Here is an 18,493-nt window from a genome sequence, read left to right as displayed (position 1 = left end):
CAGGTCTCAAGATAGACTCCCGAAAGGGGTTGAGCCGGATTGGTCCGGACATCTTGTTACCAAAATCATCACTTGTTTAACAATTATTTAAGATAGACTCCCGAAAGGGGTTGAGCCGGATTGGTCTGGACATCTCAAATATGTATATTGTTATAAGTGATAAATTATCATGATATGACATTTTGAATTGAGTCATATATTTTGATGTGAAAATTCTACAAACTTGGTAAACTCTCTCTCAAGAGGGAGTGTTAAAATATGTTCGTTCGTGTTTACGAAAATGACGTAAAACTATATATATATATATATATACTAATATAATATATCAATCATTAATTAATTATGTTATACATATATATATATATATATATATATATATATATATATCATAATATATATAAAACACTAAATATTAATCGAATGGTATAATCTACAATTCATAAGTTAACTATGTATCACGATACTATCGTGATTGTTATACATAAACAGTCACGGTATTATCGTGACTGTTCATGTATAACAGTCACGATAACTATCGTGACAGTCCTATTACAATTAGTTAATGCCGACAGGTTATAAAACAGCGACTATATTATTATTATGTCGTTTGTTAGGAAATAGTCGGTATTCAAAAGACGTGACTGTTGACATTTACATCGATTCAACTTATATATATAGTTGATCTTCGTTGGTCAATCAATTAATCACAACTGCAATTGCATTGATCAGCGAATATCAACTATACATAATATATTTATATATTAGTATCTTCTGATCCAATTTTCTTAACAGAATACAGTTTGAAATATGTTGAAGAGAGTTGATAGAAACAAGAGAATTCCTTTATTAGATGGTGTTAATGATAAATCCTAAAATTGGTCCTTTAAGAAATGTATCGTATATCTAAGATATTGTGAATGTTTTGGTTTTGGAACAAAAAGTCCTCATCAAGATAGGAGAGGCACACTTTCTTCAAACTGATCTTTGTTTGTTATACATGATAATCTTAAGTTCTGTATATGATTTTAGATTGCACATTGACAGTCCCTCGTGTAATCAACCATCAATTATTATGAACTGTAGTCTAAAGTTCTGAATTGTTTGCCAATTGTCATCTGAAATCTCAATTCAAATCTAATGTTATGTATTAAGCTACTATGATGTCCATGATGAATGTTTTATCGATGTCATGATATGAATATTTGAAATTTCTCTATATTTTAAAAAAAATTCCTATTTTTTAATAGCCATCTCCTACCTTCCCCCCAAAAATGGCCCAAAAGTACCCCTGTACTAGAAGCATGTCCTGTTGTCTCCCACTGACCCTGCCCCCAAATCTTGTGGGGCAATAGGTTATTATGCCTTGGAGAAACCTCTACATTTTAGACATTCATGTATGTTTAAATCCCTATGATTTCCTATTGACTCAATAATTAATCACATTACATTATGGACATTAACATTTCTGTTTCACATAATATAACACATAATATATGACATAGTACTCACCCACATATTAAATATACAAATATTTACAAATTAAAATGATCATTTGCTCTGATAATTGACATGTATTAGAATAAATAAGGCATTTCAGGTCCTAGGAGCATTTCTACTTTCAGTAACTATTTTGTGTTTCATGAGTTCGGTAATAACAATCCATTAGTGATGCAGCTGATGGTTTTATCTTTCGCCATAGACTCTAACCAAAGAGTTTTGTTGCATGTACATGCAATAATACTTTGCTATTATTGAATTTAGATTTTATACAATTTATTCTCTCATTAATGTTTTCTACATTCTTTTTGGAAAGGCTATATGCTTTTCTGATGCAGGGATTAAGCGTGCTCCTGAGTACCGCACCCAATTGTCTTGGCTTCTAAATGCATTTTCCAGCCCTGATTCTCTAGTAAGGATTAACTTTCTTTTCTATGTTGCTCTGGTGGGTTTGTTAGGTATGATATATTTGAGTCACTTTTTATGATCCTTGCAAAAAGCTTATGGTTTTGAAAGATTTGCAAGTGCTAGATGAATATATTTTTCGACTTTTTATGCTCTTATATAATATTGAACACCCTTTTCACTAACTATTGATGCTAGTATAATGACAACTATGAAGTTTTGGTAACTGTTAAAGCAGCACTTAATAAATCTCATCTAAAGTGGAAATTGGAGTTGTACATATTTGAAGTACAAATCTTTTGTTGCTTTATTGACTTTAGTAAGGCTTTTGATATTCTGTTACTTTTGAGTTGTCTCTTTTGAGACAACTAAGAGTGGAACATTATGTGAGGTAAACCTCTCTTCAAATTATAAGGGGAAGCTCCATGAGATCTAAAACTGCCCTAGACACCAAGATATAGATATAATACACAACTATAAATAGTATACAATATTAGCCCTAGGGGGTTTTACATAATCGAAATGACTAACTATCCACCTGTCTTTTTACCTTAGGTATGGACACAAGACTAGTAACAGCTCTTGCTTCACAACTAATCTAAACACATAAATGACATCTTCTTTGAGTCAAAATAATTCCAACAATCTGATTCAAATGAAATTTCAAAGGAAATAACATCTTCAACACAGGATGCCACATGATTTCAAAGACTAAACAATTAAGTTGCATGCAAAGTTACCACTTACATGAAGAAGTGACATCAATACAAAACTTGACATTGTTGTTTAACTTTAATTTGATCCTACAAGCTTTTCTATTTTCAGTAACTATGTTGTGTTTTATGAGATCAGAAATAACAATCCATAATTGATGCAGCTGATATTTTTTTCTTTTGTGATTGACTTTGATCAAAGAGTTTTGTTGCATTGTACATGTAATAATGTTTTGTCTTTTATAGAATTTAGAATTTCATTAAATTTATTTTTTCATTAATTTCCTCTTCTTTCTTTTTGGAAAGTCTATATGCTTTTCTATTGTGAGAATTAAGCATGCTTACGAGTATTACACCCAATTGTCGTGGTTTTTAAATACTTTTTCCAGCATTGATTCTCTAGTAAGGATTGACTTTGTTTATATGTTGCTCTAGTGTCCAAGGATTGCCAGGTTTGATATCTTTGAGTCACTTTTTATGATCCTTGCAGTAATCTTATGGCTTTAAAAGGTTTCCAACTGCTAGACAAATATATTTTTTGACCTTATATACTCTTATTTAACAGTGAACACTCTTTTTACTAACTACTGATGACTAGTATGCTGACAACTATGAAATTTTGATAATTGTTAAAGCATCACTAATAAGTCTTAGTTAAACAGGAAATTGGAGTTGTGTATATTGGTAAATTATTGACTTTAGAAAGGATTTTGATATAGTGTGTACTAGAATTTAATTTGTGTTGAGACAACTCCAATAGGAACATGACGTGAGGTAAGCTTCTCTTCAAATGATAAGGGAAGCTCCTTGAGATCTAAAGCTGTCCTAAACATTAAAATATAGAAATAATGCACAATTATAGATAGTATACAATACTCTCTTTAGGGTTCAATGGGGTTGTGCTTAAATGGCAACGCCATAGGGTTCTCAAGAATTCCATTGTGGCTTATTATTTGAATAAGGATGATTAAGTGGTTCTAAGTGGAAGATGTTGAAGGGGAAGAGGTCCTCCTTGTGACCTTCATTGGTGTCAGGCCAGTCTAAATAATTCCTCCTGGTCAATAAAAAAAAATCTCTTTAGGTGGCTTTTATAAATAAAATAATTCACTATCCACTTGTTTTGTTGCCTTAGGTATCAACACAAGGCTGCTAATAGCTCTTTCCTCATGTTGTGACAAATTCACACATCGCCCCATTGCAAATGGGGATCCCCTTTTTTTTGCTTGTTAGTGTTAGTCGTTTGCTTAGTTTTGCATACCTTGGCAATAATTTTTTCTCCTAGCTCTTAAGGAAGGTGATGTCTTGTCAGTCTGGAATGAATGTTGAGAAACCCCTGAAATAACTTAGAGTGTAACACCTTGTCCTTGGAATTGGATAGATTGAGTTAAGAAATTCAATAAGTTTAAGGTCAGAAATGGGTAAGTTGAGTCAAGAATTCCAAATCCGGGATAGGAACTGAATGTGCTATCCACTTTCTAGACTAGGAAAATTCCTTACTTGAGATTATAATGTGCAATTGTTCCAAGGAATGAGAATGGAAGTTGTCCAAATTCAAGACCAAGGGTGTGATCAAGTTAGGAATTCAAATTTCAAATCTAGGATCCATGAACAAACGCTAGGATTGAGAATTGAGGTCAAATTGCCAATGTTGACAAATGTTGTCAGAGTGCAGAAAAAAAAAATGTTGCAAAAGTTGTCAAGAAAGTTGACAAGAAAATTGAAAATTTGGAAAATGCTGCTTAGTGTGGAACAATGATGAAATTCAATGCCTAGACAAGGAAAAATCCTTGTCAAGGTCGTATTTTTTGACCTTGAAAGGAAAGGAAAATAGGGATGATTCACTTAAAATTCTTCAACAAATCGAGTTTCCCCTTTGCAATCGAAACTTGAAGCATGAAATCTAAACTTGGAGTATGAAATCCTATGTTCAAATAGGGAAATTAAAATGAAAATATAAAATCTTTGTTTTAAAGTGTGAGATCCTTGTTTGAAATGTGTATACCTAAGGTTGAAATATCAAATCCTTGTTTGGGATAAGGAAATCTAAAATTGAAATATAAAAGCCAGAGTTAGAAAATGGAGTTCTCAACTTTATGTTTTAATTCTTCTTCAAATCATGAATTAACTTTGAAAAATTTGCAAAATCCGTGTTTGTGGCATGTGCTTTGAAACCAAAGTTCCTAGACTCAGACTTGGCTCTGACTTGGTAAGGTTGACTCGGCTCGTGACTCGGCTCGGACTCGGCAATGACTCGGCAAAATAAGAAAACCCTTGAAATTTAGAGATTTTTAACGATCTAAAACTTGTTTCATACACCCATTATTGAATTAAGCTTAAAGACACTATAACATCATCAAATAGAAGCTAATTTGATCACATACATAAACATACATCCATCACATGCGTAGAAATGTAAATTGTAGCTGAAGGAATTAGAAAACATAGATATATAGAGTTATAAATGTTGTCCAATGTATATAAAATCCATGACTTCAAATGTTCCCAAACATATATGTAACTGTAAAGTGTAAACAAAAACAAGTCTATGGCTTAGGCTCTGGCTTAGCCTCGTCTATCTGCCTCCTAGAAAAGTGTCTAAGGTAGGTCCTGGATGACTAGGTAGCCATAGTCTTTGCTTGTGATGTGCCAGTCTGAGTAGCCATAGGTGCTGTGCCTGATCATGCCTCCTCTGCCATAGCCACAGCCTCAACCTCTCTGTCTGCTTGGTCAACCCACTCAAGGTCCTCATCAGTGAAGACTAGATCAGTGGACTCAATGAGCCAATCGGACTTGGGGTCGACTTTCTCTAGAGTGATCGGAGAGGAGTCAGCGTCCAAAATATGTCTAGTCTTGAGACAGAGGTTGTAATGAACAAAGACTAGATCATTCAACCTCTCCATAGACAATCTATTTTGCCTCTTTGAGTGGATGTGCTCGAACATGCTCCAGTTGCGCTCATATCCAGAAGTGTTGCATGGCTGGCTCAATATGTGGATGGCAATTTTTTGAAGGTTTGGGGTTGAAGGCCCAAACATTTGCCACCATCTATCTGAGATAAGGAAAAGAAAAAAACATTAGTCTCATTTCCAACTTTAAAGGTAGATTATAAAATGAAAAATTAAAATGCATAAGTCATAAACTTTAGAATTTTCTACCTCGCTGCAATTTTGTCCGACCCTCTTTGCACAATTGGCTGGCAAAGATCGCCCCTATTGCATTATTAAATGCATCCATCTCGAGCAGTGTAGCTGTGGTATCAGTGCCCATCCGTTGTACTACTAAATATAGCCCGCTAAGAACCTCCTCATCCGCTTTGAAATCAGCACGGAAACAAAATGATGGATTGAGGTAATAAGCTGCTGCATGGATGGGCCTATGAAGCTGGTTATGCCATCTTCTATTAATTATGTCCCAAATGGGCCTATACTTATCCTCAACTCTAGCATATATAGATCTAATGGCCTCCTTGGCCCTATCCATGCCCTCATATATGTAGCCCATAGCGGGCTTCTCCCCATCAACAACTCATAGGAGAACTACAAGGGGCTCAGTGACTTGCAAATAATGTTAAACAAAAATAGTTAAGTCACAAGTGTTCATGAAAATAAGAAAAATTGCAAAGTTGCACAATGCAAACAAAACAAAAGTATGCATATAAATTTATAAAATTACCTGCACGATCTCTGCACAAGGGGTCCAAAAACCTGGCTCATCAAAAATGCAATTTGCTACATCCATCCCTGTAGTGGTCGTAGCATAGGATGAGGAAGTCCACTCCTCACTAACAAACATGCGCCTCAAAGATGGCTTTGATTTTATCAAGGATTTCAACGTGAGGAAATTCGAGTCAAATCTCGTTATATCAGGATGAGCCAACTCCCTTTCCCTTGTGTATTGCCTCATAATGCTAAGGACCAATGCATGATTGTAAATGAATTTGCATATATTCTTGGCCCTTTCAACGCATTCTTTCACCCATCCAAGCTTACCTATATCCTCTAGCATGAGGTCAAGGCAATGGGCCACACATGGAGACCAAAAGATTTTTGGGTGCCTCTCCGTCAAAAGTTTTCCTGCAATAATTTTAAATTAGTTAAAGAATTAGATGTGATAAGTATCAAGAAATTTTACCATTAATATTTAAAAGTTTAAAACTTAAAAGTTTAAAAGTTAAAAGTTAAAACTTCAAACAAAACTTTTAAAGTTTACCTGCAGCAACATAACTTGCTGCATTATCTGTCACCACTTGCACCACATTTTCTTCCCCCACCTCATGTATAACTTCCTCAATAGCCTCACATAAGTATGCCGCATTTTTGACATGTGAGGAAGCATCAATGGACTTCAAAAATATGGTGGATCTTGAAAATCAAACAAATTTATTATCAATAAATTAGAATGTAAATTATTCAATTTCAATCACAATGCATTTAGAGAAGTAAAATGATGAATCACCTCCGCTGGAAACAAGAAAATTTAGGAGTGTTCTATTCCTCCTATCAGTCCAACCATTTGTCATGATGGTGCAACCCTTGTGGCTCCAAGATTGGCGGTGCTCCTCTAGGTCAACTTTCGTATCTTCCACCATTTCCAACAAGAGAGGGCCATTCAACTCAGTATCACTAGGAGCTTTAAACCCCGCCCCACAAATGGTTACTGCATCAATCATGCCTTGCCAATAAGGAGACCTGTCACAAATTGAAATAGATTAAATAAGAAAAGTTCAAATTCAATTTCAATTTTCAACTTCAAACCATAAAATTTTAAATTTTAATTTAAAACAATCAAATAAAAAAGTACCTGGCTGCAATAAATGGAATGTTGTAGAAGTACCAAAACTTGCAAATTGCTTTTCTTCCTGCATCATGGACCTCCTTGTTCCAAGACATGCTCTCAAGCGAGCGCTGTGCGCCAAGAGTAGTGCGTGGTACAAAAAAATTGTCTATCTTGGATTGTCGCACTCTAGGACCAAAAGTGTGACTAGTAGGAGCAGAAATAGAAGTACTAGCACTAGCAGAAGCACTAGGACGAAAGGGAGGCATAGAAGAACCCTCTCCAACACAACCTTTGGGTGCAGCTGTGGATGCGGATGCGGATGTGGGTGGAGGGGAACCAATATGACATAACTCCTCTCTTTGTCTTTTTTTTGTTTGCTTATGTATTTCAAAATTTTCTAATTGGACGTAACAAAAACGGACTGCTTCGGAAGGTGCCTCGGTACAAGGCTTAATATCATGACCATGTATGCCAACAATATGATATTTCAATCTATTTATCCCCCCATGGTTAATTTCCTTACAAAAAATACACTTGGTTTGATTTCTTTGTCTACCAGGGAATTCTTCAGTGTATTTCCATGCCTCATCTTTTTGACCATGTTTCCTAGGCTTAGGTTGTGGAGGATTAGGATGAGCCATTAGGAAAAAAAATTGTTTTCAAAACGTGAGGGCTGTTGCAATAAGACAATTTTACAAATCACCATTTGGGCATTGTGTTTTACAAAGTTTCAAAATACCAAGGTATGTTATCCTCTCTTGAACAAAGCTTCCCCGAATGCCGAAGATCTCGCAGAAGGATCAATCGGAGTAGCTCCAAGGTTCTGATTGTAGGTTCTCTACGTGTGGATAAGCTCTTGCGGTATGATGTGATTTTGTTGGAATCACAAGGGGACTTACATTCGATGACATGAGCATCTGATTTGCTTTGGATATCACTGGAACGTGGGTTTTTTACTGATCCTTGATTTTTTAAAAAGGGAAAAGGATAAGGAGGAGGATCTAATTGTAACACTAAGAATGTAGGAGCAATGGATGACCTTTGATGAAACTTTAACTAAGTCTTGCTTTGACATCCTAGGATCATCTCCACAAGGTTAGTGCGATCTTCTAAGGAAAGCTTATGATGTTTAGATCACCGCTACAAGCATAGACACCGTCAGGTTGATGCATATCAATGAAGAAGCAATAATTGAAGTTAAGCTTAAGCTGAATGATTCCAGTTGACTACGCAAGGCAAGTTTGCAATCAACAAACCGCTAGTAGTATGGATATGCAAATTTCTTCCATTCATCTAATAACATGAAATTAAATTTGAGAAGTATAGAGACCATGCAAATTGTAGAATCGACACATAGAATTCACCATTTCTTCAATGAAGTTTACATGTCTTTTGCAACAATGTCTTGACAACAATCTTTGCCTTCTCTTTCTACTCTACCCTAAAAGCTAATTGCTCTTGAACTACCACTATTGATTATTGACTATCTCTAACTATTCCCCGACTATTAACTATTAACCCTTACAAATGAGAAGCCATGGCTTTATATAGAGAACCCTTTACAAACAGATGACTCTGATTGACTTAGAACCAATGGCTAGGATTACCAGATAGAAACCCTAATTAGGGATGTTATAACAAACTTCCTTAGCCAATGAGAAAATTACATTCCAGAAGTGAGGACCAATAGGAAGCAGGGGTAGGTACACCGAAGTTTGTGCCGCCTCCGATAAATTAGGTACAGTGAATCTGGTCCTACTGAGGTGGATCAATCCAATTGGAGGAAAAGTGACTAGGACGTGTTGTGACCTAATCACACATCACCCCATCCTAGATAGGGGCCCCCTAGCTTTTGCCCCTTTTGGTCGTTTGGTCTTGTTCTTTTTGTGTGTTTCGGTGGCAATCTCTTCAATCTCTCCGCTTTGCGGATGTTTGTTCAGGGGTCAGTTAGAGTTGATTTGCTTCTCTGTTGAGCGAATTCTATGAAGTCTAGGGCTCATTTTGTCCTTTTTTAGGGTTTCTGCCTTTTGTACTAGATTTTAGGGGTTCTTGTTAGGGACCTCCCAGTAAAATTTGAGCCCAAATGAAGCAACTTTCTATTTTTAGAAAGTCCCTATTTTTTAGGGATTTTATCGAGTCCCAGAATGTCGTCATTTTGCCAAAAATGAAACTTACTATTTTTAGTAATTTCTATTTTTAGTAAGTTTCCATTTATAGTAAGTCATTCCTGCACCCTGTCTAGGGATCTAACGTTGACACCTTGAAGGTTTCTATTTTTAGAAAGTCATTACTGGCAGGGTCAGTCAGACAAGGCGACGAGGATCAGACGTTCGCAGACATTTCTAATTCTGGAAAGTCAGACAGTAGACAAAGAGAGCCAAAAACGGGTCAAGTGCTGGAAATCCATTCCTAAAATGGAAAGCTCGGGAAAACACTTCAAAGTCACAGGAGGTCAAAATATTCTAAGTTTGGGAGATTAAATGATAAAAAATCCATGAATCCATGGCCAGATGAAAATTGCGCCCAAGTATGCACTTGGGCGCCAAAATGGAGAAGCCAAGGACAGAGGAAAAATCCGTGAGTCCATGGCCAGATGAAAATTGTGCCCAAGTATGGACTTGGTGCCAAAATGGAGAAGCCAAGGACAGAGGAAAAATCCGTGAATCCATGGCCAGATGAAAATTGCGCCCAAGTATGGACTTGGGGGCCAAAATGGAGAAGCCAAGGATAGAGGAAAAATCCGTGAATCCATGGCTAGATGAAAATTGCACCCAAGTGTGGACTTGGGCCCCAAAATGGAGAAGCCAAGGATAGAGGAAAAATCCGTGAATCCCCGGCTAGAGGAAAATTGCGCCCAAATATGGATTGGGACGCCAAAATGGAAGAAGCAAGCAGAGAAGGAAATTTCCACGAATCCTTCTCCTAGTCACAATTGCGCCTAGGTATGGGCTTGGGCGCCAAAATGAAGATCCCAGGGATTCACGAAGAATTCCATGAATCCTTCTCTTGGTGAAAATTCCGCCCAAGGAAGGTGGAGGGTGCCAAAATGGGATGTCCAAGGATAACAAAGAAAAAATGGAATTCCTTGGCCAAGTGTGATTTGCGCCCTGACATGGGGAAGGGCGCCAAACTGACATACCCAAGGAGGGAAGGACAATTCCATGAATTCCTTCCCCTAGTCAAAATTGCGCCAGGACATGCAGTTGGGCGCTGAACAAAGGAGGTTAGGGATGGATGGATAAAATTCATGAATCCTTCACACAAGCAAAATTCCGCCCAAGTATGCAGTTGGGCGCCAAAATGGGTCAAGCAAGGACAGGTGGAAAATTCCATGAATCCTTGGCATAGTGAAAATTCCGCCCAAGCTAAAAGTTGAAATTTTGCCTAAGGCATGGAATCCAAGGAGCCAAGGAGGAATAAAAAGCAAAATTCCCCTTGGGCAAATTTTTGAATTTGCTATTTTTAGACTTCAAATCTCGACGGAGTATGGAAAATTTTATAGATTCGGAATCGGGATGAAATTCTCCATCCAATGAACCTGACTCCTAAATTTTAGGAGGATCCCTAGAAAATAGGGATGTTGAAAAAGGACATGGAAATTCCTTCAAAAGCAAGAGACAACTAGATTAAAGTGGAATCAAGCAAACCCTGAGGGAATCCTTCCAATTCCCTCCAAAATTAGAAAGAGTGAAATAAATGAGTTGGCAGAAGGAATCTTCCAAGTATGACGCATGACTTGAAGCATTTAAGGAAAGTTCTAAATTTGAACTCATTCGCATGGGAAGTTGCGTTTGCATGGCGTAGTGATTGGGGAAAGTATGACGCGTCATGAATACAATTACTAATTAAATGCCTCCTGACTTAGCAAGACATTTCAAAGAATTCTATATAAGTTTGGAAAGGCATTTCATTTCTCATATGCAAGATTCAGGAAAGAAGAAGTGGAGAAGTGAAGAATATTCATACATAGTCTTTGTTTTCATCATTTCCAAGGTGCTTCCAGGATGGCGGAATCAAAAAAGGCAGCGACTATCTCCAGGCAGGCATTGATCAAGGCTGAAATGAAAAGTTTTCTTCCTCATTCTTGGTTGAATTCAAGATGGGATGAAATCGGCGATACCAACCTAGGCACATTTAACTTAGTTGCATTCAAGATCCGAATGCAGGGCACAATCCATCCTCGACAGCTGTCAGAATTGTGAGAAGTGGAATAGTTGCAACAGCTGGTTTTCCTCCTGCTATTCAATACCCAGACCTGGTCTTGGAATGTGCAACACATTATAATCTGGAGCGAAAAACAATCTCAACGCCAGATGGCAAGTTACTGGCAACATTGACTCCAAAGTCAATTGGTGAAGCTTTCGGAATCCCTTCACATTATTCCATGACGTACAGGACCAGCAACGGAGCTCAAGCAGTATATGAAGCAGGCCCTGCCAGGTGCGCTGATTTGATCAATAAGCAGTGGTTGCTAAAACCTAGAGTGCTCGCTTCCAAGATGCCCAAAACTCTCACAATCTTCGAGTTCAAGCAGGAGTATGTAGACTTGATAAAAATGCTAAGCAGAGCAATGGGATGCCCACATTCGGTGAACTTTGAGGCCTGGATGTTCTTCTACATAGGCGAGATCATGAATTCAAATACGCTGATCGACTGGGCTAGATTGATCAGTCACTACTTGCATGAACAATTGAAGAACCTAAAAGAGAAAAGGTCCCAGTCCTTTTTTATGAGCTCCTACCTGTTCGATATGCTTGCATGAAGGGGAGGATTCGATGGGCTGCTAGCAAGAGGAATCATGGGCTGCAGACCAACTCAGTTAAAAGTACCTGAGTGTTATCCCCAACTGCATCTCTCCAGTGTTAGTTCTTACAGGCTGGTGAATGACACTTTCACCATGTACTTGGTGCGACTTATGCAGAATAAGTTGCACGTGAGGTTGTCACCACAAGCAAGTGCCTTGGTCCAGAAGTATGGAGCTGCGTTCTTGCAATTTCCTAAGTTCACATACATCAGGACGCAAGGATTCTCCTTCCAGTCATACAAATTACCCAGATATCCGTCAGACAAGCTTGTATTGCTTGACCTCATGAGGCAGTTAGCTGCCTATGATCAGCTGCAGAAGAAGAAGAAGAAGCAATCAATTGAATTTCCAGTTGTCTTGGGTGACTTCATGGAAATATGCCCAGGTTTGGAAGCCGTTGAAAGTGCAACAGGGGAATTGGCGTTCTATCGCCTATCATTTTATACATCCAGGACCCAATATGATCCTTACAGCCAAATTAGGAAGGTTGCCGGTGTCAAATTCATACACAGGTTTCACTTGGAGGATTACTGGGCAAGTGTCGAGGATGACCTTGAGGTCCGAAGAATGCATTCCAGATTGCCCCTCGACACCATCAGAATAAGTGAAATTTATCAAGTGCCAGATTAGGTGAAGGAAGATGCAGATTTGACATAACCTGAATTCGAGAAAGTAAAGGATCAACCTATCCAGTTGCCAGATTGGTCAGAGCCTGAGGTAGATGATTTGAGTATCCTAGGTAGACCAGTGCTGAAATTCACTAAGTACTGGATTGATAGGCAGACAAGAAAGTTGGTGGAAGAAAATGTTCATCTAACATACCAACTAATGGGAAGTCTGGACTCCCACAGTGAGGCAACTGAAAGCTCTTCACAGGTTCAGGCAAGAAGGGAAGCCCGGGTGGACAAAGGGAAAATTGGCCCACAGAGGCCAAGGGCAACAAAGAAGAAGGATATCCAACAAGAAATCCCACACAAGGTTCAACAGGAAGCCCAACAAGAGGAACCTCCACGAAAGAGAGTAAGGACAGAAAGGGAGCATTCACCAGTTAGTTCCTCGAGCATACAGGAAGTGGAGATGTTTCCACATTCCATAGGTCCACTTCCAGGGAACGTTCCAGCACCCGATATACTCAGCATCAATGCTTCACAAGGCCACCTTCGATCGAGGAGTCAGAGGCAAGAAAGTCCTCCGCACCAGGAAGAGGCTTGCCAGGATGGATTCCTGGAGACTATCCCTGGTGAAATGGAGGAAGAATGTCAAGAACAAGAGCATGTAGAAGATCATAACCATTCCATCCCCGCTCCAGACTGGTTGATAGGCAGGTTGGGGAATGAAGCAGAAGGAGGAATCAATCCTACTTAGGAGTTAGAAGAATTATTGAGGAGGATGGATCGGCCAGTAGAAAGAAAGGCTCCCCGGAAGTTTTTCAAGGTGGTTAGGGAAGAATTTGGATCCCGGACCTTGCACATTGCTGAACCTGCAGTGGATAAAGATAGGAGTGAGATTAGACAGGAGGATTACGTCATCAGACAAGTTGATCTTGGCCATGCTTCCACCGGTCAAGTAGTGGGAGACTTTGAAGATTCCTCCTTAGCCATAAAGGAGAAGTTGCTGAAATCAAAAGCAAAATGTAAGCGGCTGAGGGAGGAAAACAGAGTCCTATGCGAATATGTCAGGAGTTTCAAAAGACCCCTCAGGGAAGCAGGTCCTTCATTCACTCCTCCTCCCTCCCTTCCCAAGGAAGTGGTTGATGATGTAGACTTATTAGAGCAATGGCGCAAAATTCCAGGGAATGGGTAGAGGATATTTATGCTGAGGCAGGAAAATTCATTGAGGATCTAGCTCAGCTTCATCCGAAGTTCGTGGCCCTCCTAAACAGATTAGAGACAACAGAAGGACTATGGGAGGATGTAGACGTTTACCAAGATTTAACCATTTGCGACTCAGGGCTCTGACGAAGACTTTAAGGCAAACTTTGGTGGACGGGAAAGTGATCCAAGAAAATGAAGCTTATGACTTTCCTCAATGGTTCTACGCCATTTGTTCAAGAAGGAACACCTTTGACAAATTCAGCACTGACTCTGTCACCTTGAAGGAGTCTATCAGATGGATACAGGAAGAAATCCTTAGTGCAATGGAAGCTTTGTTTGCGAGGAAACTCAGTGACGGAGGAATAACGGTGAATTCCCTAAAATCCCAGTTGCACGACTTCTTCTTCGTAGGTTCGTTCCCTAAGGAACATTTTGCAAATGTTTCTTCGTTCTTCGGTATAATGAAGAAGACGCAGGAAGTCATGGTAGAGTGGGAAAGCTTCTTTTCCAGGGGCAAAGAAGAAATTGCCTTGATGGAGTTTAACATTGAAAATGTGCCAAGTGTCTCCATCGAAGAACTGGAAGCTGTCATCGGCAGATTCATAGCATACGCCATAAATGAACGAGATAATGGTCGTCCATTTTTGGACGAAAGTCTTTTGGTTGAATAGTAGTGGCGTACTTATTGCTGAAGGAATATTGACTAGGCATGGGCCCAGTCAATGCATGTCACCATCAGATAGGGAATCTTCTTGCATGTGGCCTTCTCATTATGGTTTTATGACAAATTCTTCGTGCATGTCGCCGTCACTAGGAGAATGATGGGCATTTATGATGGTGTCAGTTATATTTTGAGCATAATCAACATCATGGGGCACGTTTAATGTGCTAGTGGGCGCTATTTTAGGCTCTTTAAATTGATTGTACATGGGCATAATGGGTTATTAATTGCCGATTCCCACCTTGTTGCACCTTGAGTGGGGAATCTTTAGGGAAAACCCTAATTAGGGTTTTGCATGTAACCGTGGCTTGAGGCCTATATAAGGGGGTGACCCCTTCATTTGAAAGGAGGAGAGACTATTGTCAGAGATTGTTGCTAAGAGTTTTTGAAGCAAGCACTTAATACATTGTTCCATTGTTGGTGCGTTCTTGTGTTGTTTTGGAGCTCGCATGGTCTCATTCTCTTCATAAATTAGATTTGCTTTCATGTTGTTAGACGAACTGGATTTGAGAGGATCTCTTGTTTCAAAATTCGTGCTCATACTTTTGGTGTGCAGCTGATTGTTGCATACTGTGCAAAGTTAGCTTGAGCCTCCGTTATATGTGTATGTTTAACTTCGATTATTAGAAGAGATTGCTCGATTTGATGGTTTCTCTTGATGATTTGAAAATCTTTAACACACCCTCTGAAGATTGCACCGCCTTCGTGTAGTTGTGCATTGCTGGCAAAGCGAAGCGTGGTTGGATTTTGCGCAAGTTATCCCGTCTCCTTGTTCATAGGATTAGATTACTTTTAGTCTAGTTTTTCTCTACCCTACTCTTATTTACTTTCCGCATAATTCAAAATCCAAAAGATCCAAAACTAGAGCTTTCATTGCAAATCATCTGTACAAAAATCCTTGAGCTTGCATAAGTTTTCTTCAACAAATGTAAGGCTCCTTTGGGTTATCAGCAAACCCATCAAACAACTGAGTCACATCCATGCACTGAAGGAACCTTGGAAATTAGCCGTTTGAACTTTAAGTAATCCTAGCATACGGACTAATTTTGATCAAGAGAGGATAAGGTGACCGTTGGTGACTTTATTCTGTGTTAGGCGCGGTCATAAAAAATACGTCAACAGGACGCCACCTTGTCTGACGCTTGTGACTTGGTTGATCCTCTTCTATCTTTGATATGATGAATGATGTACCTCCTTGACTCTTGCTTGCTTGATGATGTCTCCTTACTGTCAAGTCTTTCCTTCTTCTCTGGTAGTAGACCTTGCCTTGAAGTGCTGGCAAAACCTTTCTTTGTCATCATGTGGTTTCTTTGTGTAGTAGAATGAGGTCTTGAGGCTAACTTGCAATTCCTCGAACACTTAAAGTCTTCCCATGCTTCCAAACATCTTGAGTCCACCTTTATGCCTTCAGAATGTCCCTGATGATGATGGATGGGAAGAGGTCGTCCTTGTCCTGGCCTGGTCTTCTTCCATTTGCAAAACAAACCAAAAGGTGATTAAGGACACATAACGAATTCATTCTAACATAACATTTCCTACCTTAAATCATTAATGAGAAGACATCAAAATGGAATTTCGCTCAATATCCTCTCTAGGGACAAGCCCTATTAGAATTTCGCTCTGGACCCTTTGGAAGGGTCAAGAGCGAAATTTACATTTTAGCTCAAATTGCATCATTTCTTCACTCCAAAATGCCTCCAAGACAAGCATATGCTAGCCTTCTCTTCGCCAAAGCCTAGGAATTCATACCTTGACCTTCATCATGAGCAAATTAGGTGGAAATGAGAATTTCGCTCTGGACCCTTTGGAAGAGTCAGGAGCAAAATTTGCATTCTTGGCTCAAATTCTTCTCACTTTGTGACCATAATTGCTTAGATGCATGCCTAAGGATCCCTTTAATCTCAACCAATACCAAGTTTGAGGTAAAATTAAAGCAAGATGGAGTCTTTAAGGATTTCGCTCTGGACCCTCTGGAAGGATCAGGAGTGAAATCCTTGTTTAGGCTCAAGTTCTATCACTTCTCCACTCCAAAATGTCTTCCAAGGCAAGCATACACTAGTCTTCTCTCCACGAAGACCTGGGAATCCATCTCTTGACCTTCATCATGAGCAAATTAGGTGAAATTGAGAATTTTGCTGTGGACCCTTTGGAAGGGTCAGAAGCGAAATTCTTGACTTGCTTGTTTTCCTTCACCTAAGTCTACTCTTTTCACTTTTCATACCTGGACTTTAATTTTTGGATCCCTCTCTGAACATGACAAAACTTGCTTGACCCTCAAAAATTCAAAATGGCTAGAAAGGAGAATTTCGCTAAGAATTAAGGCCAGGGACAGGACCTATTTAGGATTTTGCCCTGGACCCTTTGGAAGGGTCAGGAGCGAAATCCTTGTCCTAGCTCAAAATTTTCATCTTTGGTGGCCAAAATCCATCCAAGGGCAATCCTAGGGGTATCTCCCAACTTCTCTCACCTTGGTCTAGGCTTGGCTTGGCACAAATTTTGGAAGATAGAATAGGTTTTAGGATTTTCGCTCTGGACCCTTTGGAAGGGTCAGGAGCGAAATCCTTTCTCTTGAGTTCATTCCTTCATTCTTCCACTTCAACTCACCTCAAAGGTCAAGGAAACATTGCTCCATTCTTCCCTAAGCCATAAAAACCAAAAGTTTGATTTGATTTGCAAGGGAAATAGGTGATCTTAGGAATTTCGCGAAATCCTAGTTTTTGCTCAATTCCTTCAAATTTATTGATCACTAGCAACTCAAAGTCATTCCTAAGGACATATCCAATCCTATCTCACCCTGACCCACACTTGACTTGGCACAAAACTTGGAGAAAAGAGTGGTTTTGTGGAATTTCGCTCTGGACTTGTTGGAAGGGTCAGGAGCAAAATTCCTACTCTAGGATTGACTCTTCATCTCTTCAACTCCAATCTTCTCTGCAAAGCAAAAATACATCACTCTCCACCCAAGGAACAAGGTTTATAGCCCTAGCAAGGGAGCAAATGAGGTTTATAATGAATTTCGCTCTAGACCCTTTGGAAGGGTTAGGAGCGAATTTCATCCTTTAGGCAAAATATTCATCTTCCAATGCTTTCAACCACCTCTCAAGGCAAGAACACATCAATCCACCTTCCAACATGCCTTAGAAACCAACACTTGGCCAAAAATAGGAAGGAAATGAGAGTTATGGGGATTTTCGCTATGGGGATTTTCGCTCTGGACCCTTTGGAAGGGTCAGGAGCAAAATCCTCATTCTTGGCTTGATTTTCTACTTCATTCATCCAATTCTTCCTCAAACGTGATCAATTCAACCTCCTTTCACCATAATCAAGGCAATCCACCATCAAACTAGCTCAAGACAAGGTCAACCTAAGGCTTAAGGCAAAAAAGAAGGTCAAATTGAGGATTTCGCTCTGGACCGTTTGGAAGGGTCAGGAGCGAAATCCTCCTTCCAGATTGATTTCCATCATTTCATCGCCTCAAACCTCCTCTCCAAGGCAAACATGCATCCAAGTCTTCCAAACCATGCCTTAGAAGTTCCAAACTTGGTCAAGTTAAAGAGCAAAATAGAGGAAATATGAATTTCACTCTGGACCCTTTGGAAGGGTCAGGAGTGAAATTCTCATTTTGAGCTAATCTTTCACTTGCTTCCTCCTTTTCATGCCTTTGGGCAAACTTTTCTAGGCTTCCTTCCATCATGATCGTGCAAATTTACTCTTTTAAGTTGACATATAGCTCAAGGTTTTGTGAAAAATAGGGTTTTACATG

At 39.1% G+C, this 18,493-nt stretch overlaps 1 protein-coding gene across 5 annotated transcripts in view; it reads left to right on the top strand.

The window, feature by feature from the left end:
• Positions 1-18,493, top strand: part of LOC131068759 (uncharacterized) — a 298,614-nt gene that overhangs the window by 91,086 nt on the left and 189,035 nt on the right. For all 5 annotated transcript variants that reach the window (XM_058004016.2, XM_058004015.2, XM_058004019.2 and 2 more), the window contains exon 3: positions 1,814-1,909. In XM_058004016.2, coding sequence (XP_057859999.1) covers positions 1,814-1,909 — 96 coding nt within the window. The remainder of the gene's footprint in view (positions 1-1,813; positions 1,910-18,493) is intronic.

The sequence above is a fragment of the Cryptomeria japonica genome, chromosome 5 (genome assembly GCF_030272615.1).
Source record: "Cryptomeria japonica chromosome 5, Sugi_1.0, whole genome shotgun sequence".
In the NCBI taxonomy this organism is placed as follows: domain Eukaryota; kingdom Viridiplantae; phylum Streptophyta; class Pinopsida; order Cupressales; family Cupressaceae; genus Cryptomeria; species Cryptomeria japonica.
Note: the sequence above shows the minus strand (reverse complement) of the source record. Positions and strands in the feature narration are given on the sequence as shown.